The 27,796-nt window shown below is 38.8% G+C and overlaps 1 protein-coding gene across 2 annotated transcripts in view; it reads left to right on the forward strand.

Annotated features, from left to right (window-relative positions):
- LOC106052809 (BTB/POZ domain-containing protein 17-like) overlaps window positions 1–24,460 on the forward strand; it is a 32,516-nt gene extending 8,056 nt beyond the window's left edge. For both annotated transcript variants that reach the window (XM_056034097.1, XM_056034098.1), the window contains exons 3-9: window positions 7,140–7,380; window positions 7,951–8,052; window positions 11,277–11,435; window positions 13,775–13,958; window positions 15,700–15,871; window positions 18,809–19,011; window positions 19,649–24,460. In XM_056034097.1, coding sequence (XP_055890072.1) covers window positions 7,140–7,380; window positions 7,951–8,052; window positions 11,277–11,435; window positions 13,775–13,958; window positions 15,700–15,871; window positions 18,809–19,011; window positions 19,649–20,098 — 1,511 coding nt within the window. In that variant the 3' untranslated portion in view covers window positions 20,099–24,460. The remainder of the gene's footprint in view (window positions 1–7,139; window positions 7,381–7,950; window positions 8,053–11,276; window positions 11,436–13,774; window positions 13,959–15,699; window positions 15,872–18,808; window positions 19,012–19,648) is intronic.
- The last annotated feature ends 3,336 nt before the right edge of the window (window positions 24,461–27,796 follow it).

The following is a 27,796-nucleotide window of genomic DNA, read 5'->3' on the forward strand; positions in this document are numbered from 1 at the left end:
TTGAAGAATGGGTTGCCAGAGCTATCCGGCAAAATGAAGAAAGGGACGCAAGAGCAGAGGAGAGAAGAGAAAAGTTCAGAATGCAGGAAGAAGAAACACAGTTCAAAAGAAAAATGGAGGAACTGCAGGTGACAGCAAAAATCAAGATGGAGGAACACGAATCTAAGGCACGAATTGCAAAGGAGTCCAAAACAGCTGAAGCCAACGACGAACCCAACATCAGAAATACAAGGCGCACAAAAATGCAGAAGTTTGTTGAAGGGACAGACAGAATGGATTCATTCATCCATAGGTTTGAAATGCTGATGAGGCTGGAAGGCGAATCCCAGAAAGAATGGGCCAGAGAACTCCTCAGCCTAGTGGGTGGAAGAGCACTAGATGCGCTGCAGGTGCTGAATGACAAGGACGTGGGAGACTACACCTTGCTGAAAAAGACTCTACTAGAGTTTTACCAATGCAGTGAGGACGACTATAGAAGTAAATTCCACGCTCTGAAACCACCGAACGACGGCAACATGAAACAATTTGTCGGCGAGGTGAAAGCTACTTTCGAGAAATGGTTTCAGTCCTCAGGCATTGAGGAATCTTTCGAGAACTTGAAACAGTTCATCATAGTAGATAAAATAATTTCGTCGGCTGGGGAAAATCTCTTTGCATTCCTCCAAGAAAGAAAGCCCAGACATGTGGACGAAGTCCTGTACCTATGCCAAAGATACGTTGCTGCTCATCCTGGCGAAAGTTTGCAAAAAGCTCCTGTGGATCAAGCAAGTGCATTGTTTGCCACAACGGAATCCAAATTTAAAGAATCTAGTACAACAGATTCAAGACAGAGTACAAGATGCTATACATGTGGTAGATTTGGACACGTGGCGAAACAATGTAGAGACACAGGCAGAAGAATGTATAAGAAAAAGGAAGTAGTGGCTTATGTAGGCGGGCTAGATAACAACCTGTCACCATATGTCAGCCCTGCAATCGTGAATGGCCATTACATCCAGGCAGCCCTAAGAGATACAGGGGCCACAAAATGTGTGGTGTTGGCAAAGTTGGTGAATCCTAATCAATATTGTAGGAAACGTTGCAGAGTTCAAGGTTTTGGTGGCCACATTAAGGAGTATCCGACAGCCAAAGTACATATCAACTCCCCATACTTCAACGAAATGGTGGAAGTAATAGTGGTGGATGAAGGACCATTTGAACTGCTGATAGGAAATGTTCCTAACATTGGTTTTCCAACAGAGTCTCAAATTACCAAATGGAAAGAAACTTATAGCTGGTGGCCAAGACAAGTAGAAGATATGGAACAACTAAACCGATGCCATGAAAATACAAATGTAGTACAAGAAACGATACAACAAGTAGAAACCAGGCAACAAAAACTAATCCAAGAACAAAGAAATGATAAGAAAGATACTGACCAGATAGATGAGAAACACAAACTTTCAGTTGACTTTTTCTGTAATCCATTTCAAAACGGCATACCATCAATAGCTGACCTTCGTGATAGCCAGATGAATGACATGGAAATAGCCAACATCATCCACAAGCTACAAGGTGGCGATACAAAAATAGGCCAACAATATGCCATGCATAATGACATTCTTGTTAGAAAGTGGACAGAAAAATCATCACTTAATGGCAGCACTGACGAACAGACCCTTAAAATTGTAATACCTAATGTGTTCCGGTCTGAAATATTAAGGCTTGGTCATGACATCCCTATGTCCGGACACTTAGGGATTGACAAAACACGGCGACGCATATACAAACATTTCTACTGGCCAGGCATTAACAGAGAAATAGCTGAGTACTGCAGATCATGTCATGCCTGCCAAATCACGGGAAAGCCTAATCAATCGCCTCCAAAAGCGCCTCTTCAAGAGAATATAACACCAAAAGAACCATTTTCACACATCCTTATGGATTGTGTTGGTCCATTGCCAAGGTCAAAACGAGGGAACCAGTACCTTCTTACCATAATGTGCAAGACTACGCGCTATCCAGAGGCAGTACCTTTGAGAAACATCAAGGCAACAACCATTGTGACAGCATTGTCAAAATTTATCACAACGTTCGGGTTGCCAAAGGTTATACAGACCGATCAAGGCAGCAATTTTATGTCAGACATCTTCCAACAGGCACTTCGTCAGATGGGAATTGAACACTCGGTTTCAACGGCATATCATCCCGAAAGCCAGGGTGCCATCGAACGCTTTCACCAAACACTGAAAAACATGGTGAGAACGTACGCTGAGACCGAGACAAACACTTGGGATGAAAACATTAACTTCTTACTGTTTGCTCTACGCGATGCCCAGCAAGAATCGACAGGGTTCAGTCCATTTGAACTTGTGTTTGGGCACACAGTACGAAGTCCATTGAATATAATTAAAGAAAACTGGATACCAACTCAAGAGGAAACGAAAGACTTGAGGGTATATGTTAGAAATCTAAGGGACAAACTTTTTAGAATTAATGACTTTGCTTATAGCAATCTTAGAGAAAGCCAAAATAAATCCAAATCTATCTATGACAAGAAGTCCAAACAAAGACAGTTTAAAATAGGTGACAAAGTATTAGTGGAAACGGCAACGGAAGGTGATGCCCTTCAGAAAAGGTATGATGGGCCATACGAGGTAGTGGGCAAGGAAAGTGATGTCAACTACACCATACATGTCCCTGGAAAGAGAAAAGGAAAAATTCGTTGTCACATAAACAGGTTAAAGAAATTTCACGAAAGATCCTCAGATCAGGCAACTGCACTAGCTATTGTAAAGAGTTCAGTCCCCATGGGAAAAGAGAACCAGGTATACGTGGATACCGTTCTCGACAAAGAAATCCCTACAGTTAAGATAAAAAATTCTGAAGCCCTGTGTAAGTTGTCAGAAAAATTAGAACATCTTAGTCAACGAGAAAGGGAAGCAATCAGTGATTTAATCGAAGCGTACCCGCAGCTGTTTTCTGATGTGCCAAAGCAGACAAACTTAGTGATACATGAAGTTAATGTCGGGGATGCAACTCCTGTGAAGCAACACCCTTACAGACTTCCTCTCGCCCAATCTCAATTCCTAGCTTCTGAGATAAACTATATGCTGGAAAATAACATTATAGAAAGAAGTGAAAGCCCATGGAGCTCACCATGCGTGTTGGTACCTAAACCTGATGGTACATATAGATTCTGTACTGACTATAGAAAGGTGAATCTAGTGACCAAAGCAGATGCATTTCCAATTCCCCGCATTGATGACTTAATTGATCGAGTTGGACAGGCCACCTATGTAACAAAAGTCGATCTCTTGTCTGGGTATTGGCAAGTTCCTTTATCGGAGGAGGCGAAACAAGTTTCTGCCTTTTGCACTTCAGATGGCCTATATCAGTACAAAGTTATGCCTTTTGGTATGAAAAACGCTCCAGCTACTTTCCAGAGGTTGATGAACAAAGTTATTGCCGACATCCCAAACTGTTCAGCCTATCTTGATGATTTAGTCATATACCATGATGACTTTGATGCTCATCTGGCTTGTCTAAGGACCTTATTTCAAAAGCTGAAGAACTCTAATCTTACTATTAACCTTAACAAATGTGATTTCTGTAGAGCAGAAATACAATATTTAGGCTACATTGTGGGTAACGGGAAAGTTAAACCTATTCAGGCTAAAGTGGAAGCCATTCAAGAGTACCCTGTACCTAAATCTTTAAAGGAAGTCAGAAGGTTTTTAGGTATGACAGGATACTATCGTAAGCTTTGTTGTAATTATTCAGTTATAGCTGTCCCATTAACTGACCTCCTAAAAGGGAAAAGGAAATTTCAGTGGAACACTTCTGCTCAAAGAGCTTTTGAAGAGCTGAAATGTGTTCTCAGTACAGCCCCAGTTTTAAAAGCAATTGACCATTCTAAACCTCTCATTTTGCATGTTGATGCATGTGACTCTGGGGTGGGTGCGGTCTTGACCCAAACCGATGAAACTGGCAATGAACACCCAATATCATTCTTTTCCCAAAAATTTAAGTCGCATCAGATGCACTATAGCGTGGTAGAAAAGGAAGCACTGGGTCTTGTTTTAACAGTTCTTCATTTCAGCTACTATGTAAATAGTAATCTGTATCCTGTAACAGTATACACAGATCATAACCCCCTAACTTTCATTAACCAAATGAGGGGGAAGAATCAACGGATCCTGAGATGGAGTTTGACTCTCCAACCGTTTGATCTAAATATTGTACATGTAAAAGGGAAAGAGAATGTAGTTGCTGACGCTCTGTCAAGAGTGTAGATAACATTATACAGTAGAAGACAATCAGTCTACTGATACTTTTGTATTGTAAATAATGTTACTCAGACTTTTTCCTCTCCTTTGGATTAGAAGTGTTGTATAGACAAAGGACGATAATATTGAGCTGATGTAATTTTTGGGTTTTGAAAAAACTGTATTCTTTGTAAACAAGTTGAATGCCTTGTGCATCATATAATTTCCCCACAAGAGCATTTTTAAGGGGGGAGGTGTGACAAGAGGGACAATAAGGGTGGCTACCTTTATTTTTTTATTAGAGTTAGCCCCCTTTATGACTTGATTTAAGTCCCTGTCAATTGTTTACGATCGCCACTCTCTCTTGAGCCTTTCAACTGACCAGGGTATTTTGAATTAAATCTATATACTGTTTAACTCATTCTTGTGTTGTACTATTGTTGTGTTACTCAAGAGGAGTGTGCCACTGTTGTGGGAAGAGTATTTCGATAATGAGCTAAGTAGATTTTATCAATTTGTTAGTACTAAATTGATTTATGTAAATGGTATAGTTCTACTTAGTCTCTTATCCTCTTCTGTGTGTTTTTTTGTTGAAAGACATAGTTTGTTTAGATACGAGACAGTAGTGTGTCTCATGAATGACGTCATTTCATTGTTAATGTATGTATGATATTATTGTAAACTAATGTAAACCCTCGCTGTGGTTTTTGACATAAAATGTCTCATGAATGACGTCATTTCATTGTTAATGCATGTATGGTATTATTATAAACCATCTTTTTGGTTTTTCGGCATAAGACATTATTGTGCCTCTATGATGGTGGTCCTCTCATTATATTGACCTGAAACTGTCTTGCTACTTTGCTTAGTTTCATTATGTCATTTTCTTTTGGTGAGCCTTTATTGCAATTTATATTTTTCATGATCTTTTCCTTTTGTTTGTAAATAAACTCCTTTTTTGTTGTTGTAACTGAAATCTCAGAATTATTATTTGTTTGTCTCGGTAGTATTATACATCTAGAGGCTATAGTTATTAGCCTAGATAATATAATTGGGACCACAAAGTACCACTGGACTAACTTGCTAGTACAGTACAGGTCACTGGTCTTATGACCTATCCTATTTTTAGGTCACAGCCTCCCTGTGAGCGCTTTCCTGCACACAGCTCCCCATACAGAAGTCGTTTGGAAGGCGATTGTCTGGCATGTGGACTACATGTCCTGCCCATCGAAGTTGGGACCTTTTTACTGTCGCCTTGATACTGTTCATGTTGGACAGCTTTAAGATTTCTGTGTCTGGTATGTGGTTGGACCAATGCACCTTATGGATACTCCTTAGACAGCGTACATGGAAGGATTTTAGCTTTTTGGTGTGGCGGGAATATAGGGTCCAGGACATACAGGAGTGATGGGAGAAGTACAGCACTGTAGACTCTGTTTTGTCGTTATGCTGAGTCCTCTCCGTTGCTACACTTGTTCTTGAAGTCTTCCAAAATCAGCAGGTTGGCGTTTGCTGATATGGTGCTTCCCAGATAGACAATGAAGTCTTCCAAAATCAGCAGGTTGGCGTTTGCTGATATGGTGCTTCCCAGATAGACAAACTTTTTGACGTTTCTGGCCATCTATAAGAATGTCTGGTTCTGTGACAGATTTACTTGGAGGAGGTTGGTGCAGCACTTGTCTTTTTTACGTTATTGTGAGGCCAAAATTTTTGCTAGCATTGAGAAAGAGGGACTGGCTCTTTTGAAGGTCTTCTTCATTTGCTGCATTTAGGGCACAGTCATCTGCGAATAGCAGGTCTCTGATGCTGTCGTAGTTTACCTTGGTCCTTGCCTTGAGTCTCTGAGCATTGAATAAACTTGCATCAGTGCGATATCGTATACCAATTCCAATGCTTTCTGTGCGAAAGGCATCTTTCAGCATGGCAGTGAACATTATGCTGAAAAGCATTGGGGCCAGCACACAGCCCTGCTTCACGCCATTTGAGACAGGAAAAGGCTTGGAGTAGTCTCCATTGTCTTGGACTCTTGCTTGCATGTCATCATGGAATTGGCACACCATTGTAATGAATTGATTCGGGCGGCCAAATTTGGACATGATTTGCCAAAGGCCTTCACGGCTGACGTTATCAAAAGCTTTAGTCAGATCTATGAATGCAGTATAGAGATTTGAATTTTGCTTTCTACATTTCTCTTGGAGTTGGCAGACTGCAAAGATCATGTCAACCGTGCCTCTACCCTGCCTGAAGCCGCATTGACTCTCTGGAAGTAGGCCAGTTTCTAGGGGGTGTTGTTGTCTGTTTAATAGCACCCTAGCCAGAATCTTGCCAGCAATGCATAGGAGGGATATGCCACGATGTGACACTCTCCAGATTTGTAATTTAGTATATTATATTACTTACTTACTTAGACTTAGGTTCTCCCGCGCCGTTCAGTGCATCTGGCTGCAAACTGTCTTCACAAAGATCTGTCACTGGTAATGTCTGAAGCCTCCTCCCACCTAGTGTCCACTGTTCTGAGGTCCTCCATGAAAGTGTGGCACCAAGCTATACCGAGGGCATCCCTGTTTGCACTTTCCTCGTATTGGCCTCCATGTCATCGCAACTCTTGGTATGTGTAGTTCATTTTGTCGTAGAATATGTCCAGCATACCTCATGCGACGCTCTGTCACAACCTCACTAAGTGTTCATCTCACAGTTTGGCATAGGATTTCCTTTTTTGAGACCCGATCCCTACATCTGACTCCCAAAATCCGTCTAAGCCATTTTTTGTTGAGCCACATTTAGTCTTTTCTCAATTTAAGCAGATGATTTCCATGTCTCACATACATATGTTATATTAAGACTTTTAATATTTCCTATGGTTGAACTAATCTAAACCTTGTCTTTGTGTAGGAAATGTTTCATCTTTTAATATGAGACGTGCAGAAATGGAAGACCCCCCCAAGAAAAAAATGCACAAAGGAGAGTCATCAGCGTCCACTGCCGCTGAGATGATTGACGACTCAAAGGCGTTTGTTGAACGCTTTTCTCTCCTCTTCGACAGTTCCTGTTTCAGTGATGTTCGGCTCAGAGTTGGCGAGCAGAGCTATTATGGCCACAGATTTATTTTGGCAGCGGCCAGCAAAGTCTTTGAGTAAGTATTGATTACTTTAACTAGGAGAGTGATGTTATCTGATTACTGAAGTCATTTGCAGCTGTTTACAGAGGCTTATAGGAGGCATGGTGGCTGAGTGGTAAAGCGCTTGGTTTCCTAACATAGGGTCCCGGGTTCAAATCCTGGTGAAAACTGGTATTTTTATTTTCAGCATCTTTATGGCGTTTCTGAGTCAACCCAGCTATAAATAGGTACCTGACTTTAGTTGGGGAAAAGTAAAGGCGGTTGGTTGTTGTGCTGGTCACATGACATCCGCATTCACAGTGGGCCACAGAAACAGATGACCTTTACATCATATGACCTATAGATCGCAAGGTATGAAAGGGGAATTTTACTTTTTTACAGGACGATGGGGAATGGCAGCTGCATGTGCCCAAAGGTCAGCAGCTCTTGATTTTTCTTTAGGATTGACCCTTGAAACCTTTCCCATGTTTCGGGTTTAGCCGCAAGTCTGCGGAAGTTTGGGTTTAGTTTTCCTTCTTCTATAACAGCTTTATAGTTATTATAGGTGGTATGTATCTAAAAACTGTGCCATTAAAATGTTTACAGAGCCATGTTTGGTGACTCCTCTGCCTGGGAAGAAAGCCGACAGCAAGAGATTCGACTGGTCGAGGAAGAGGCTTGTCAAGCAGTTTTTTATGACTTTCTCAGGTACTTGGTCCATGAATCTTGTTTCTAGGTGTTGTAGTTTATTTACTTTCAGTTAGTCACAACCCAATCTAGAGTGAGTCAGTCACAACCCAATCTAGAGTAAGTCAGTCACAACCCAATCTAGAGTATGTCAGTCACAACCCAATCTAGAGTAAGTCAGTCACAACCCAATCTAGAGTATGTCAGTCACAACCCAATCTAGAGTAAGTCAGTCACAACCCAATCTAAAGTAAGTCAGTCACAACCCAATCTAGAGTAAGTCAGTCACAACCCAATCTAGAGTAAGTCACAACCCAGTGCTGGCAGTCTAGAGTAAGTCAGTCACAACCCAATCTAGAGTAAGTCAGTCACAACCCAATCTAGAGTAAGTCAGTCACAACCCAATCTAGAGTAAGTCAGTCACAACCCAATCTAGAGTAAGTCACAACCCAGTGCTGGCAGTCTAGAGTAAGTCAGTCACAACCCAATCTAGAGTAAGTCAGTCACAACCCAGTGCTGGCAGTCTAGAGTAAGTCAGTCACAACCCAGTGCTGGCAGTCTAGAGTAAGTCAGTCACAACCCAGTGCTGGCAGTCTAGAGTAAGTCAGTCACAACCCAATCTAGAGTAAGTCAGTCACAACCCAGTGCTGGCAGTCTAGAGTAAGTCAGTCACAACCCAGTGTTGGTAATCTAGAGTAAGTCACAACCCAGTGCTGGCAATCTAGAGTAAGTCAGTCACAACCCAATCTAGAGTAAGTCAGTCACAACCCAGTGCTGGCAATCTAGAGTAAGTCAGTCATAACCCAGTGTTGGTAATCTAGAGTAAGTCAGTCACAACCCAGTGTTGGCAATCTAGAGTAAGTCAGTCGCAACCCAGTGTTGGCAATCTAGAGTAAGTCAGTCACAATCCAGTGCTGGCAATCTAGAGTAAGTCAGTCACAACCCAGTGCTGGCAATCTAGAGTAAGTCAGTCACAACCCAGTGTTGGTAATCTAGAGTAAGTCAGTCACAACCCATTGCTGGAAATCTAGAGTAAGTCAGTCACTACCCAGTGCTGGTAATCTGGAGTAAGTCAGTCACAACCCAGTGCTGGTAATCTAGAGTAAGTCAGTTTCAACCCAGTGCTGGTAATCTAGAGTAAGTCAGTCACAACCCATTGCTGGAAATCTAGAGTAAGTCAGTCACAACCCATTGCTGGAAATCTAGAGTAAGTCAGTCACAACCCAGTGCTGGTTATCTGGAGTAAGTCAGTCACAACCCAGTGCTGGTAATCTAGAGTAAGTCAGTTTCAACCCAGTGCTGGTAATCTAGAGTAAGTCAGTCACAACCCAGTGTTGGTAATCTAGAGTAAGTCAGTCATAACCCAGTGCTGGCAGTCTAGAGTAAGTAAGTCACACCCCAGTGCTGGCAATCTAGAGTAAGTCAGTCACAACCCAGTGCTGGTAATCTAGAGTAAGTCAGTCACAACCCAGTGCTGGCAGGCTAGAGTAAGTCAGTCACAACCCAGTGCTGGCAGGCTAGAGTAAGTCAGTCACACCCCAGTGCTGGCAGGCTAGAGTAAGTCAGTCACAACCCAGTGCTGGCAGGCTAGAGTAAGTCAGTCACAACCCAGTGCTGGCAGGCTAGAGTAAGTCAGTCACAACCCAGTGCTGGCAGGCTAGAGTAAGTCAGTCACACCCCAGTGCTGGCAGGCTAGAGTAAGTCAGTCACAACCCAGTGCTGGCAGGCTAGAGTAAGTCAGTCACAACCCAGTGCTGGCAGGCTAGAGTAAGTCAGTCACACCCCAGTGCTGGCAGGCTAGAGTAAGTCAGTCACAACCCAGTGCTGGCAGGCTAGAGTAAGTCAGTCACAACCCAGTGCTGGCAGGCTAGAGTAAGTCAGTCACACCCCAGTGCTGGCAGGCTAGAGTAAGTCAGTCACAACCCAGTGCTGGCAGGCTAGAGTAAGTCAGTCACACCCCAGTGCTGGCAGGCTAGAGTAAGTCAGTCACAACCCAGTGCTGGCAGGCTAGAGTAAGTCAGTCACACCCCAGTGCTGGCAGGCTAGAGTAAGTCAGTCACAACCCAGTGCTGGCAGGCTAGAGTAAGTCAGTCACAACCCAGTAAGTAATATTTGAAATAAAAACAACCCTGGGAAAAAGAAAAACAACACATTATATAAAAAGGGAGATAAAAACTGCATTTTAACAAAATCTAACTACAGAATTTAGTCCCTTGTTCACTGGATAAAATTGAATGGCATATTTTATCTCATGGCTGTGTGAACATATATGAAAACTATTTTTTGAAGGTATTGATTATGTTACATTATTGGGATTACTAACATTCATATTTTAAATAAGATGATTCAGTAACTGTGCACTTATTTACAAATGTCAAAGTACAGAAAATAGTTATAAGCAACTGATTTCTTTTAAAGTTCACAATCTCAGAGACATTTTGTTTGTGTCCATTCTGTGTATTTGGTCAGTTGGAAGGTCAAAACAAAAACAAAAAAAGTGTCCTCATAAAATTATGTAGATAAATAAATAAATGATTTCCAATGGTTCTAAAATGTTTATCCCATGGCCTTTGTAAGAGATCTCCAGCTGTCTTGTAATCCTGCTCCCAGTTGCTTTCTTCGTAACAGCAAGCTAGCCCCTTAGCGAGTCTTTAAAGCATTACAGGTTGCACCTCTCGCCAAAAAAGATTTCTTTTGGCAATATATTATGGCCAAAACTGGGTCTGTATAGTCAAGTGAAATAGTGAACTCATCTTTAATCGTTGGACTTGAAGACAGTGCCTTTATTTATATATATATTTACTAACTGGAAATTACCTGCTGTCTGCGGGCCTTATTGTATTTCTAATCTAGTGGATTTGGATTTAGATCTTTGTCAAACAAGGAGAATGTTAAATTCAATTTTTTTTTCTTTCGCCACGAATATAAAAGTAGAGGCAGCAGACATATTCATATCAAATATAAAATTCTGTGAAAACGAAATCACCCAATTGGTTAAAAAGTTTCGTTCTTTAATGGTGATAAATTTAGCTTTTTAAACATTATTTTTGGGGTCCCCTGTTGTGGGAGTGACATTAAACATACACTACGGTCTCTGCCATGATCTAAGGAACATTTATGCCAAGTTTTATCAAGATTGGTTGCAATTTCTATGGGGGACACACATATGCTTACATACAAACTCCTTACTTTCAGTTATATATATTAGATACTTATATATGCATGTGTGATTTCTTGGTGTACAGGTATTTCTATTCAGCAAGTATCAACATGACAACTGACAAAGCACTCCCGTTACTTCTCTTGGCTGACAAATATAACGTACAGTCTTTACGTAATGCTTGTGTTGAGTATATGATGAAACATATTGAAGAGTTGCCAGACAAGAATAAAACATTGACGTGGTAAGTCTCATCCGCTGTTCCTTTAGGTTGCAGTTTTTATTCACATTGGTTAAACTTAATTAAGTTCTTACAAACAATAAGATTTAAATTTGCCCACTTTACAAATTTTTTTCAACAGTGATGGGAATATTTCTGAAATTTTAGTCAATCCTGATTTTTTGTCAGACACAAATGTTTACTGTGTGACGTTACATTTTATTATAATTTCAGAAAGATCACTTCATTAATTGTTGAATTTAAATTAATTGTTTACATTATGTGTCTCGATACAAGAAAAAAATTGAAGGCTATTTTATTTTTGAGATATTAAATGATCTAGATCTTTATATTTTACCTTTTGAGGTACGGCCAGCTAAGTTGCTAGGGCATTGTGCTAGAATAAAGTATGGCCATTTAGCTAAGTTGCTAGGGCATTGTGCTAGAATAAAGTACGGCCAGTTGGCTAAGTTGCTAGGGCATTGTGCTAGAATAAAGTATGGCCATTTAGCTAAGTTGCTAGGGCATTGTGCTAGAATAAAGTACGGCCAGTTAGCTAAGTTGCTAGGGCATTGTGCTAGAATAAAGTATGGCCATTTAGCTAAGTTGCTAGGGCATTGTGCTAGAATAAAGTACGGCCAGTTAGCTAAGTTGCTAGGGCCTTGTGCTAGAATAAAGTACGGCCAGTTGGCTAAGTTGCTAGGGCATTGTGCTAGAATAAAGTACAGCCAGTTAGCTAAGTTGCTAGGGCATTGTGCTAGAATAAAGTACGGCCAGTTAGCTAAGTTGCTAGGGCATTGTGCTAGAATAAAGTACGGCCAGTTGGCTAAGTTGCTAGGGCATTGTGCTAGAATAAAGTATGGCCAGTAAGCTAAGCTGCTAGGGCAATGTGCTAGAATAAATATGGCCAGTTAGCTAAGTTGCTAGGACATTGTGCTAGAATAAAGTATGGCCAGTTAGCTAAGTTGCTAGGACATTGTGCTAGAATAAAGTATGGCCAGTTAGCTAAGTTGCTAGGACATTGTGCTAGAATAAAGTACGGCCAGTTAGCTAAGTTGCTAGGGCATTGTGCTAGAATAAAGTATGGCCAGTTAGCTAAGTTGCTAGGGCATTGTGCTAGAATAAAGTATGGCCAGTTAGCTAAGTTGCTAGGGCATTGTGCTAGAATAAAGTATGGCCAGTTAGCTAAGTTGCTAGGGCATTGTGCTAGAATAAAGTATGGCCAGTTAGCTAAGTTGCTAGGGCATTGTGCTAGAATAAAGTACGGCCAGTTAGCTAAGTTGCTAGGGCATTGTGCTAGAATAAAGTATGGCCAGTTAGCTAAGTTGCTAGGGCATTGTGCTAGAATAAAGTATGGCCAGTTAGCTAAGTTGCTAGGGCATTGTGCTAGAATAAAGTATGGCCAGTTAGCTAAGTTGCTAGGGCATTGTGCTAGAATAAAGTATGGCCAGTTAGCTAAGTTGCTAGGGCATTGTGCTAGAATAAAGTATGGCCAGTTAGCTAAGTTGCTAGGGCATTGTGCTAGAATAAAGTATGGCCAGTTAGCTAAGTTGCTAGGGCATTGTGCTAGAATAAAGTATGGCCAGTTATCTAAGTTGCTAGGGCATTGTGCTAGAATAAAGTATGGCCAGTTAGCTAAGTTGCTAGGGGATGGTGCTAGAATACAGTACTGCCAGTTGGCTAAGTTGCTAGGGCATTGTGCCAGAATAAAGTATGGCCAGTTAGCTAAGTTGCTAGGACATTGTGCCAGAATAAAGTATGGCCAGTTAGCTAAGTTGCTAGGACATTGTGCCAGAATAAAGTATGGCCAGTTAGCTAAGTTGCTAGGGCATTGTGCTAGAATAAAGTACGGCCAGTTAGCTAAGTTGCTAGGGCATTGTGCTAGAATAAAGTATGGCCATTTAGCTAAGTTGCTAGGGCATTGTGCTAGAATAAAGTACGGCCAGTTAGCTAAGTTGCTAGGGGATGGTGCTAGAATACAGTACTGCCAGTTGGCTAAGTTGCTAGGGCATTCTGCTAGAATAAAGTACGGCCATTTAGCTAAGTTGCTAGGGCAATGTGCTAGAATGTGAACACTGGATTCATAACCCATATTAGCCTTTTTTATTTTCATGTTTGTAATGACATAAAATACAAATGCTTAGATTACTATGTATTTACTATTTACTTTTATTTTCTTGTTTGTAATGACGTATAATATGAATGCTTAATTTACTATATTCTTTAAGCATAAAGTAGGAAATGCTTTGAAAAAAAAAAAATTTCTTGCTTACACACGAAGAACCAGTCATGTAGAATATGCCGTAGAGCTAGTAACACATTATCCTCTAACGCAGGTAGTAACACATTATCCTCTAACGCAGGTATCACTATTCCAAACTGACTGGACCAGAGAAACTGAGAGACACCTGTAAAAATTTTATTGTTTCCAACTTTAATGTGATTCTGGATGCGGCGGACTGGGTGGAAATGGAACGCGAAGAGTTAGTGGACTTTATCGGCATGTCAGAACTTTGTGTGGAGTCCGAAAAGAAACTTTGGGAAAAAGTAAGTCTGCTTTTGTTTTGGTAGTGGAGATATAGAGGATGGATACTGATTACAAATATCATCATATTATAACTGTTCATGAAGTCAGTTTGTTGAGCTTACAAATTTTATTTAAACTATTAGTTGAATGGTAAAGCACTTGGCTTCCGAGCCTAGGGGTCCTAAGTTTGAGTCTCAGTAGAGAATGGGATTTTTAATTTTAGGGCACTCTCCTGAGTCCACCCAACTCTAAATGGGTACCTGGCATTAGCTGGAGAAATTAAAGCAATTGGTTGTTGTGCTGGCTACATGACACCCTTGTTAAACGTTGGCCATAAAAAACAGATGAGCTTTACATCATCTGATAGAATGGTTTGAAAGAGGAGCTCTTTTTAATTAACTGATAAATCAACAAAAATCTCTTAAGATCTTTAGAATTAAATTATGTATGATTGAGGCCTTAAGAGACTAAAATCCTCCCTTTTAAACAGGGGTTCTCAACCTGTGGGTTGCGACCCCCTTGGTGGTCGATTGACGATTTGCCAGGGGTCGCCTACGACCATCGAAAATATGGATTGTTTTGTCTATTCTTCTATCGCTGTATGTGTGTGTGTGGGGGGGGGTTGCAGCAGAGTGGGGAATTGTAAAAAGGGGTCGCCGAGCATAAAAGGTTGAGAACCGCTGCTTTTAAAAGTCCCTAGTAAAAACAATTTGGTAATCATTTCGATATGCTCATATAATGTTTCTTTGATTAGAGATTCAAGTGTATTAGTCATGAATTTATATTTGTGAGCTCTGTACTGTTCATCCTTGTATTCCTTTTAGTGTTACTAATTGTGTTTTGTATTCATACTGTGGCCTGTTTGCTTCCTGTGACTGTATTCCTTTTCGTGTTACTGATTGTGTTTGTATTCATACTGTGACCTGTTTGCTTCCTGTGATTGTATTCCTTTTAGTATTACTAATTGTGTTTGTATTCATACTGTGACCTGTTTGCTTCCTGTGATTGTATTCCTTTTAGTGTTACTAATTGTGTTTCTATTCATACTGTGACCTGTTTGCTTCCTGTGATTGTATTCCTTTTAGTGTTACTAATTGTGTTTGTATTCATACTGTGACCTGTTTGCTTCCTGTGACTGTATTCCTTTTAGTGTTACTGATTGTGTTTGTATTCATACTGTGACCTGTTTGCTTCCTGTGACTGTATTCCTTTTAGTGTTACTGATTGTGTTTGTATTCATACTGTGACCTGTTTGCTTCCTGTGACTGTATTCCTTTTAGTGTTACTGATTGTGTTTGTATTCATACTGTGACCTGTTTGCTTCCTGTGACTGTATTCCTTTTAGTATTACTGATTGTGTTTGTATTCATACTGTGGCCTGTTGTTTGCTTCCTGTGATTGTGCTAAGCTCAGCTTTTGGTTTGTTTTTAGTGAAATCAATCCTCATATTACCAGGTCTTGATTAGATTCTTAGAGTCTTAAAGGCACATTCCTTGTCCCATATGCTAGGACAAATTTGTACAAATACTCCTTCTTCCCTAGCGCTATTAGAGCATGGAATGGGTTGCCTGAGCTAGCCAGGAAAAACCAGTGACTCGGCAGAATTTAAGTCATTGGTTAATATGCATGACTGAATGCATGACGCGTAGGACGTAATCATCTTCTTTTTTTGAAGTGACGTCTGTATTATATAAGATAAGATAAGATTCAGTTCATAACTGTAGTCCACTTTTTAAAAAGTAGAATGCAACATTGTTTCAGGTGGAACAGTGGCTGGTGGCAGACAACAACATGGACAACTGCCGAGATAATGTGGAGACTATTGTTCCCTGCATGCGATTCTGTAAAATGACTCCGACTGAACTCTTGGCCATTGAGTCGTCTCCTCTGATGCCACTCTTTCCAGATATTTTAAAAGACAAGCTGGCAATAGGTAGGTGGGTCTTTGAATATTTAGTAAAAAAAATAAAAGAATGTTTGTAAAATGTTTTGTAAAATGTTTTACATGTTTCGGATGTTCCTTCAGAGTTGAAGATAGTTTACTTCCTAGTCCAAACCTCCCGCAGGACGACGGGGGATGGGAGCGGGCAGGATTTGAACCATCGATAAATCCGAACGACAGTCCAGCGCGCAAACCTCACGACCAGGCAGCCATCCATCTTAAGATGTAGTGCAATGAGATGATTGTGTTTTCAAGAGATGTATAGTGTCTCCACAATCATATGACATCATTAGGTGATGTCAAAATTAAATATCAATATCACATTACAGTGGATCCCTATACACATAGACATTATAGGGATTGAAAAGGCAGATAAACTATTGGCAGGATCAGCTAGGGAGCAACCAGATAGGCCTGTTAACTACCTCACCCTAAGGTCAATGCTAGTCAACAATCACAAAGAGGAGTGGCTCAACCAATGGGCATCAGGAAACACGGGCAGAGCCATGTACAAATAAAAGACAAACAAACTTGACAGTATCAACTTCTCCTCCACAAAGAGCAATCTACAATTTTCCAACTAAGAACAGGACACACACCTCTGTTAAATTACCATCTTAACAAGGTAAATCCCACTCACCTACCACTTTGTAGACACTGCGCCCACCCTTATGAAACTGTAAACCACATCCTCTTTGAATGCCCCTTCCTTATCCCCCTTAGGCAGACCCTACTACACTACAGCCCAACATAACCAGCACACTATGTTTCCTTGGCACAGTCTGCAAAATCTGTTACAGAATATAGAATACTTGGAGCATTGACTAGAGGCCAAAGACAATGTAAAAAAAAAAAAAGGAAAGTTCTCTTTTCAGAACTTATGATTTATGGGGCAGAGGATGTAAAGTTCATTTATTTCTGTGGCCCACGGTTAATGAAGGTGTCATGTGGCCAGCAAAATGACCAACCACCTTTACTTTTTCCCAACTAATATCATATACCCATTAGAATGGGCGCACTAAAGATCCCAAAAGTAAAAATCCCAGTCTCCAGCAGGATTTGAACCTGGGACACCCAGTTCAGAAGCTAAGCCCTTAACTCTCAGGCACCATGCCTCCCTAAAACAAAAGACTATTGACAATGACCAATGGCCACAACAGCTAGCGAAATTCTTATAGTACTGTACAAAGATTGTTCTGGATTCTTTCCATCACAGTAATTTCTACAAGTTTCCCAAAATTCCATCTTGACCCTACATCTTAGTTTATTCAAATCGAGGTACTCTAGAAGGATCCCACGCACTAGCAATGTGACCTAATAATATGGATAGTTCATGTTCTACTTGTCAGCTGTTTTTGTGTGTTGTCATGCATGACATATACACACACATATGACATGCACCAATAAGAATGAATGTAGCAGAAGTTTTCCAAGAGGACTGCTTTATCATCCCCACTCATTGAATTTGGTCTGACTTACTAACTTAATCCTGTGCACTCCCAGGGGAGCATAGGGCCGCAACCACACCTCTCCACCGAACTCGGTTCTGAGCAGCTTTCTTCATCTGCTCCCATGTGATTCCAGTACCCTCAGCTTCACTGATGACTGACCTCTTCCAGGTTTGCTTGGGTCTGCCCACTTTCCTTGTGGGTTCCAGTCAAGTGCCTGCCTTGAATTTGGTAGGTCTTACAAATAACTTACATCTAGTCAAATAGCTTGGGAATTTCTGGAGCACTAATATAGAGGATTCTTGAACTATTGCAAGTCTAGAATCATCTGGGAAATTTAGGCTATGCGAAGAGACGATCAATTGGAGCAGCTGGTGGATAAAGTGATTTTAACTTAAGGATTTCATCTGCTTCTTTGTTAAATCTTATGCTATAGCATTATTTTATTTGGAAAGATCAAATTTTTTTATTGTAACTTATTCTGTTTCAACTAATTCTTTTTCAGTGTTAAGTTTAACTTATTGTCTCCTTGCCTGTGGTACTGCATTCTACCAACATTGTGTGAGATTCACATGCTCTTTCAGGCCATTTACAAAACATTTAGAAAATATTTGATGAATTGAATAACATTTTGTGTTTAAGAAAGTTCACCTTTTAGATTCACTGATTCACTTATCCTCTGATTCACTGATCCTCTGATTCACTGATGCTCTGATTCACTGATCCTCTGATTCACTGATCCTCTGATTCACTGATCCTCTGATTCACTGATGCTCTGATTCACTGATCCTCTGATTCACTGATCCTCTGATTCACTGATCCTCTGATCCACTGATCCACTGATTGATTAGGTAGTTGATCATGTTTCAAAGGCCAGTTTGAAAGTTTGACCACTCATTTTGTAAGCCAAGCGTTCCACCCATGCCCCAAATTGTGTTTGACCATTGCATTAGTCCATAGCATTCACTCCATATTATTATAACCCTATTGGCGGCGTGAAAGGGTTAACTGTAGGTTCACTTGACACATGTGAACTCAGGCGATGGACAAGGGACTGTACTACGATTACACGCAAATATGACCAATGTTATGGTCATGTGATCGAAAGCCTGTGCAGTGTGTAAGAAGGCGGCAGTTCAAGATAGGACACTGAGGAGACCGGGACTGTTAGTCTGGCCATGAAGTCGGTCCTGGTTGAGTCCTCAAGTGTTATGTACGAGTTCAGGAAGAAATAGAGACAGTAGAGTTTTGTACGGTGATGTACAATGTAACATTTTAGTTGTTGATGCGTTGCCAATAGTCTAGTATTGGCTGTCTTCTACTTGTTCACTCATTATTAAAGTACCAGATTAACCAGAGCTCTTGTTGTCAAGTTCTTGATGTGTTGATGTGCTGTGTTGTGTTTAGCAGTGTTTACAGAAGGCCTGGTTAGGATCGTAACAATATGTAAATGAAATTTTCTTAAATAATTATTTTACAGCATACAGATATCATTCCCTGGCTAGCAATGGAATATTCCTGCCTACAGACCAGGTTCCTTTTAGGAACTACACATCTCCCATGTACGGAATGAGATTCCCATTTGAGCTGAAGAACTACGCCAACATCCCAAAGATTGAGAGCAGAGTTTGTTTGTCGTGTCAGGTGCCATATTTACCTTCTCTTGAGATGGAAACTAAAAAGGTCACTCTTTCACTTTAATTACATGTACAAGATTTCTTCATTGCATAAATTTAAATTTGGCTATTCAAATGATACTGGTCAGGAAACTGGGCTATTAATATAGCCATGTTTCTGGGGTTTTTTTTTAGTGATGTTAACTATGTTTTTTTCGAGGATTGCATTTACAACTCAGTAATAATAATTTTTATTATCCATATGGAAATTCGTCTTACAATTTATGCATTACACCAAATAAAACATTATAACTATGGAAAACCAAAATATACATTCAAACTAGGCTCACTCATAATTTACATAAAAAAGTTTATAACAGATAGTTTCTATTTAATGATTTGATTGCCAGGGGAACAAAAGAGTTTTTGTGTGTGTTTGTCTTTGCTGTCTTTGTCTTGTTTCTCTTTTGTATTGGTAAAATCACAAAATATATCAAATTAAAAACATTCAGACTTATGTTAATTATTGAGGGTTATAATTTTTTAAAGTATAAAAAGTAATAGCACTGTAACTTGTATAAAGTAGGTCTTTTTTAAGTATATTTTTTTTAATGTGAGTTCCTAGACTGGTTTAGTTCTCGCTTGTAAATATTTGAAATAATTTTGATTTTTTAAAAAAATGTTCAAATATTTTGCTCCCTCAGGCCTCACGCTACGCCCAATTCCAAGTCAACTTTTACCCTAAAGGTCATTTCTCGACAATCTCTTTGTACGGAAATTTCATGGGCAGGCAAAACGACAACGTGACCCTGAAAATAAGCCGTCAGCATGTACCAGTTACGGTCAGTCCACCGCATGAAAGTAAGCCCTATCCTCCAATGCTGGTGGAAGCCACGCTGCAGCTGTACAGCAAGAAAAAGGAGCTGAGGTTCGTCGGCTTGACCCTGACCCAGACCCATATCTTTACCAGTAAAACCCCAGAGCTGGTGGTGGACAACGTCCTTGACCTGGCCCGCCTGAAGGCAGAGGACTCCCCCTTCATTGTGGAGGGGTCGCTGAGCGGGGCTTGTTTTATTAAGATCCAGCAAGTGGGGGATCACCTGTTAGAAGAAGATTTTTGTCGAGTGACTGCAGAGAATAGTGACATACACTGAGAAACTGTGTGCTCTTGTAATGAACAAGAAACAGTCTGCCCAGTTGCGCTTTAAATACACCACTAGATGTGCTAGAAATGTGCTAGATCTATCTGTAGATACTTCAAATGTGCTAGATTTTTTTTTGTCACTCGTTTGGACTTCTGATCTCTTCGGCTTGAAGTGTGCTTTTTGTCGTTGACAAACTCATCAGTAGCACCAACATATTTTAACTTCATGGATATAATGCACAGCAGTAGACATGTTCAGGGTTCAAACTATGAAATATTTGGATATGCAGACTGAGTAGCATTACAAAAGGTATGTAGTGTAGTTGATTTCAAGGACCAACATTTCCGTTGACAATAGTCTTTCAGAAACATGGAGCTCTACAAAAGATATCTATCAATCTAATCACATCTTAAGTTTGTATCTTTTACGAGCTAAACCAGACAAAATACTTCAAAAACCAAGTGTGTTTTTATATAAAAACATTATAGACAAGATCAACTGGAGCTTCACCTTTTAGAATACAATGCCTCTGTCTATGTGGCACATTGAAGTAGTTTAGAATTCAACAACTATTGTAACTCTGTTATGTACAAATTGAGCCCTATTTGTTCATCCCAGACAATTTCTTCTTAAACTTTGTTACTGTACAGTATTTATATAATATATCAAAGTCTGTCTCTATATCTAATCCTATATCCTAGTGTAGATTGCTGACTCTCACGTAATGTTTTGTGTCTGTATTTATATAACCAAGCTGTGCTTGCCAAATGCAATATATTATTTATTTCATTTATATCCAATCAGCTTTTGCTTGTAACCAGCACTTTGTGTGTGGGTGTGTGATTGTTATCTCCCTTTTGGCATCTGGATTATTTATAGACAAGTTTCTATTTCAAGACTTGAGTTTCTATCCGAAAGGAAACAATTGAACCTCTCAAATCTTCACTCATATAGTGTAATGATGATGAGGAGGAGGATTTAACTGTCAACTTGCAGTTTGTTTGAGTTTTGATGCTCTAAGATCATTTGTATGGTGGCTGGCAGATATATTTTTTTTTTTTTGGTTCTTATTTTATTTCTTTTTTTGGCCTTTCTTCTTGCACATCTGATTTATATATGTAAGGTAGAAGTGGCCAGATTTAGCAGGATTTTGTTTTTATATCTTACAACCAAACCCATGGTCTTGGAATGAGATTATAATCCAATAATCAAACATTGTTAGAAAATGTAATCCACACATTTAAATACAGATCATGTTGGGTTTGGGGAGTAGACTTTCACATTAACTTTGCAATCATAGTGTAAATCAATTCATGAGTTAGAATCATTGCTGTTGAGTCTTTGTGGAATCAACTCATGAATAAGAGTTAATCTATACATTTCGATTCACTGTGGCTGCCTTTGTCTCATTACATTCCATGATGCACTGTGGCTTTTAACCCTTTTGGCCCTGATCTTTTTCTTTTTTTTTTTGGTGCTCTCTAAAATGAAAACATAATGAAGATGTCAGGTTTGTGAGAGTTAATCTCGGAATAATAATGCACAGTCAATGTTTAACTCTTTCAGTGCGGCGTTACTCTCAGCGAGTAACTTTGCTAGCACTGGTCAGTGCGGCATTACTCTCAGCGAGTAACTTGGTTTATAATATTTATTTCACTATCTTTTTTTATGTTAAACTTTTTTTATTTCTCTTTTTTTTTTTCATTTTACGGATGTAAAGAGTGATTGTTCTTTGTTTGCGTAGTAAATTTGGTGCAGTACCAACATGTTTTGTTTTAAAAAAGACAACATTATGTTAATGGTTCCTCTTTTTTAGTTTATTTCCGGGGACCCGAAAAATGTAAATAATACAATTTCTTAGTGCTTTTAAAAATCTTTTATGAAATCTGAAGCGATTAAATGTGTTTAACATTGTGATTTTTCAATATTTATGGATTAGATGTTTAATTAAAAGGTTAAATCTTTCAGTATATCGATTTTTTTATGAATTTAAAAAATATTTTCTTTTTCCGTGCTCAGTTTAAAATTAATGAAAAAAAAATTTTCTTTAATTAGTTTTATTTAATTTATTTTGTAGCCCATTCATTTTCCTTTAAAATAAAATTGGTAATAGTTTAGATGCCCAGATACCTTTACTGACCACCATGTTGTTTTTTAGCATATTTATCTCCCTCATCTATATTAAACTTTCAATGACTTTTTTAAAAGAGATTTTTGTTCTTATGCTGTCAACTTATACATTTTTAAGTGTATTTACTGAAATGAAGGTCTAAAAAAATGTTAATAATGAATTGATGAAGATGTTTCTTCTTTTTTTCAATAACTTTTTTTAAAGAGAGTTTTTTGTTCTTATGCTATCATTTTAAATGAATTTTAATATTAGATCTAATAGCTGCTAGAAAGAAAGACAAAACAGAAAAAAGTTGACGAGTAATTCAAGGGAGATTCTAGTATTAAGCCTTAAAACCAAAATGGCGTATTTCCAATGACGATATATGGTAATAAGAAATAAAACTTAAAAATATATATTTTAAAAACTATTTATCTCCGAGGAAATCAAATTACATATTTGTAATCTGCATTTTTTTCCGCATATTCTTAAAATATAAGAGAAACCTGATTTAGCGTTTCTAGTCACGTAAACTAATACCATAAAATCAAATATATTAGATTATTGAATAAAATAAAAAAGTCAATGTTAGTTTGAGTAACTCTACCCCAGGTAAACATTTGTGCTCGATCCGGAAAGCTCCATTTTTTTCGATCAAAATAATTAGCACTGAAAGAGTTGAATTTGAACCAGTCAATGTTTCAATTTGAACCAGTCAATGTTAACTTGAGTCTACACTTGTGGCCTAAGTAACTCTTCTGTCTCCCTAACATTATGAAATGATTGTTCAGGGGCTTCTGCTGGTCTCCTTCCAGACAATTCTTTACAGCACTTACCTATATCCTTAACATTTTGATTTTTTTTTCTTTTTATTCCTGGTGCTGTACAGATTATATTATTTTTTTATATTTTTGTTAAAGTTGGTTTCCAACATGTTAAGCTTCTATTGTTTTAACTTTTTATAAAACTGATGATCTCATTTTATTTTCTATATTTGGGTCAAAACTGATTTTGTTTTCTAGTCAAAATTTGTCTTTTGTGTTGCTTTTATTGCTGTAGAACTCAGCTGGCCAGATTTCTCCACATACTGGTTTTAAAATTATTTTTTTGGAGGGTGAAAAATGTAAATTACAATTTCAAACTTCAGAAAAGGCTATAAAATGAGCTATTATTTGTCTGTTACATTCACATGTTTGTGGTTGTGTTGGTTCTATCAATGGAATGATTTCTAAAATGTGTGCAATAGATGAATACAGCTTGTGCAATAAAATACAATTTCGTAAAACCATTTTGATCCCAATGGAAATATTGAGGCCAATAGTCCTATTTACTTCTTACTTTTGTTGAACTTAATAAATGAGAAGGTAGCTGGATTCAATTGTGTTGTTCTTTCCCTGAACATTTTTTTTTTTAAAACAATTGATTCACAAAAAACATTGTTTCCAAACAATTAATATTATTATAATCTTCATGTGTCTAACCAACTTTCAACTCAAAAGAATAATGCATGATGTTTACAAACTCCAAAAGTAGGTCATTTCTGGAAAATGAGTAGTGACCTTTAACTACCCTGACTGGCAAGATACACTTGTTTGTTGCCGAGCCTAATATTATTGCCTTGCCCATTATCCTCTTGCCTTAACTCCCTCTTCTATCTTAACCCCCTCCTCTATCCAAACTCCATTCTCTACCTATATTTATCAACATTTTAAACCTATCTGACAAGACCTTCACATCCTGTAGATAATGCCAACTCTAAGTGAACATAAGCAAATATGTTGTTTTTTTTTCATTTTCAAGTTTGTGTTTTTTCTAAACTAAAACTGGCATCCATTATCATCTTTTGACAATATATGTTCTTAAATGTCTACTTAGTACCAAGTGCTATAATTTGTCAACTTGGTGGAGACTTTATCTGTTATAGTCTTTTTTTAACATGTTTGTTATTAATGGTCTGTTTGGTACAAAACGACTCAAATTGTCAACTCAGTGTTGACTAAATCCATTATGATCTTTTCGGCACATTCAGTGGTCTGTTTGGTACAAAATAATACAAATGTCAACTCCGAGTTGATTCATTATTTTGTTTCTCTCATGTGTTGCTGGCCACCATTTTGTGGAGTGATTGCTTTTTATATATTTTCACTTGCTACTTTACATAAACATAAAAGCTGCTATTTATATATATAGATATAAACTGCTATTTATATGCTATTTATTGACTGTCAGGACAAAATAAAAAGTAAAGTGTAACTTTTCAATTTGTTCAAAATTGTTGTCTTCTTTTATCAAAAGACGTTTGGAAAATTAGGAATATTGAATGTCAAGTATAGCGAATTGTAAGATCTCTTTTTTGTTTGAACTTTTTTTTTTTCAGAGAGGAAGTGGTTCTATGTTTTTACTAAGGGGAAATTAATATGGACAGAAAATCATAAATGATAGTAGTGGGAAATAAGGCATTGTTTTTCATTTCAAAGATTAAGGATGAATGCAGAATTTCATGTGATCACACAGACCCATTTGTGACCCGCATATTTTTCCACAAATGATGCAGACAGAGCCATTTTCTGCAGAGGGTCTATGCAAATTCTGTTTTTACAAAGCTTATAGTAATAGGTAAGGTAAAGATAACAAGTTATTTCTCCCACAACCATTCATGCATCCAGTTGAAACTCTGCACAATTATTAATTGGCAAAGACAATACATGAATCAATAAATAAAATTAACCAATTAGTCAACTATGACGCTTACTATACGTTATCCCGACAAGACCAACGTCTAATCTTTTGACTCAGGACCGGACACAACAGAATGCCACAACACATGTACCGGAAGCTCAAAATTGGAACCAGTGAAATTTGCCCATGTGGAGTATCACCAGAGAATGCCGACCACGTCCTCCAAAACTGCTCTCTTTACCAAAAGGCCCGTATAAGACACTGGCCCCAAAACCCCAAAAGAAAGAAAACTATATGGAGAGCTCCCTGATTTGGAAACCACTGCGCAGTTCATCTCATGTATTGGTCTAGTCATCTGAACGCTCCAACATAACAATGAGAACGATGAAGAAGAAGAATTCATTGGCAAAGATAATACATCAATAAATAAAATTAACCAATTAGTCAATTAATTGCTAGTAGTTAATTATTTTGTATGATACCAACAAGGGAAATAAATCCTTCAGTATTCTTGATGTGACTAAATGTTTTTGTCCTCTTAGTTAATTGTACACCTTATTTCTCCCACACTCATTCTTGGATCAAGTTCAAACTTCAAACAATTATTTATTGTACCTAACAAAACAAGAATCAATATGAAAATTAACCAATTAGTCAATTTTCGGTAATTAATTAATCTGTTTGATATCGAATAAAGGGAATAGCTATTACATTATTGAGAGATATGGCTGTAAGTACGGAGTTTTTCCCCTTACATTACCTTTTTTTTTTTAAAAAAAGATTTTTTTTTTGTTTTGCTAGTATCCAATCAGTTTTAACTCTTTCTCTCCTAACTGACGATACCAACGTTGATTCCACTAGAATGTGGTAAATAATTACGGAGAGAAAGAGTTAAAAGACAGAGCGTGGGAATATTTGTTCTACAAAGTTTTGTTACCATTCCGCTTCCCCTCGTTTCTGCTTTGTCCCTGTCCATTGGCTTGGAGTTTTTAGCGTGTTTCAATAGGAAGTAAACCCGGGCTACCTTTCCCTGGATTTCTTATCATCCTGGGTGCATGCCCTTGACAGCTTAGTGTCATTACGGAATCCTAAAAAAAAAACACAATTTAGCTTGTTGCCGTCTTGCAGTCCAAAGCCAACGGTCAGAGAAACTTCACTCACAGCTATTTTTATCCATTTTTATCAGGCAGATCACGTGCTGCGTGTCTGCGAATATCCCATCGTTCATTGGTTGAAGTGACATCCGGTGACCTTTGATCGAGATCAACATGTCCACTGTCATTTAGTGATTGACGCCTGGATCCAAATTTAGCAGCCATCTTTAATGAGACAATTATTGATTAGTTCAAACTCAACACATTCGCTGACACATAGACTTTGATTAGTGTCGGAGCAACTTATGAATACGTGGGCTTTGGCTCTTTAGACTATTCGTTTTGCTTTAATTGCATTTTAATAAAATACAACTACGCAATTTATTAATAACACACACAGGTGTCTATATATAAATCGACAAATAACTAAAATTCATATATTATCGGTACTATTTTCGTAGCGGAGATGGAGTTAGACTTGCAAACATAGTGCTCTACTTTGAGTGGCGCAATTGTTTCTCCTGTTATTAACAGCAGACGCCTTGGCTGGCTTTGACACGTTCGTAGAATACCACTAGGTCGACTTCCACAAGACATTCTGTATGGCGATCTAACAGAAGGCAGGAGAGCCGCTGGTCGCCCACTTTTATGGAAACGCGACATGAAGCTCTTCAAAATCGACACTAACAGCGGGGAAAAAGTGGCCCTGCATGGATAGATCCACATGGAGAGAGAGCATAAAGGAACGTGTGACCGCAGCTGTGTATCAAGAATTGGACTCTTTTGCCACACAAGAAGTTGCTAAGTGAAAAGATCATCTCTCGAGACGTAAAATGCCGCATAATAATAGCCCCGGTAGCATCTTCCATTATCCTTTTAAGGAAGACATTGAAAAAAGTAGGCAGCCCTGACCATAGAATGGTAAAATTGAATTTTTAACAGTTCTTTCAGATTTTTTTTTTAGCTCTCAACGTGACAGACGGACTGCACAAATCCAATAACATTTCTTTTTCCATATGGGGGACACTAAAAAGGGATCCCATAATTTTTAAAGATTTAATGTGGTGTAAGACTATCGCTATGAAAAGTCATTCACTGAAAAAAAAAAGGACTGATTTATTGAATGTAGCTATTAATATTTCTTGTAGTGACAAAACTATTTTCGGTAGTTGTAAACATCCATTTCAAACAAGTGACATTTGACGACTTCGTGGGATTCTGCTTTGAAACGGTGTTTAAAAATTGTGCCTTTTAAAGAAAATCCCAAATGAACTGGAAACTCAGTGTTGGGATTCACCCACGCTTGTTCTCTCATTCGAAAGAACGTCTCCTCCACCCCCCCCCCCCCCCCCGGGGGGACACTCCACTTTGTACACAGGTCGTCGTAGAGACCTAACTCTAAATATAGCACGACCTGGAGATAATTGGTTAGTTTAGTAGTGGGTGGACCAATCAATAGCCAGAATGGCATGAAGGGGATATGACGTCATGGGTCTACCTCGTAGGGAAAAAAAAAAAACAACAACATCGATTTCTTTGGTTCTCTCCCTTGGTTCAGCTTTTCACAGCCCACACATTCAGGACACCCACTCCTTAGTTTATTTCTCTTTATTGGCTACAGACTCACGTCTGTTCTCTAACCCCTTGCCCTAAGCATTACACACACGCAGTGAAACACACACACACACAGTGAAACACACACACACAGGACTCACTACAAACTCTGGCTTGATGCCACGACATTCTCAGAGTCACTTTTTGTTGGACTATACTGATCTCCCCCTCCCCCATAACCAGTTGCGGGAGAGACTTTTGGGGGTAAAG

This window comes from Biomphalaria glabrata, chromosome 6, assembly GCF_947242115.1.
Source record: "Biomphalaria glabrata chromosome 6, xgBioGlab47.1, whole genome shotgun sequence".
Lineage (NCBI taxonomy): Eukaryota > Metazoa > Mollusca > Gastropoda > Planorbidae > Biomphalaria > Biomphalaria glabrata.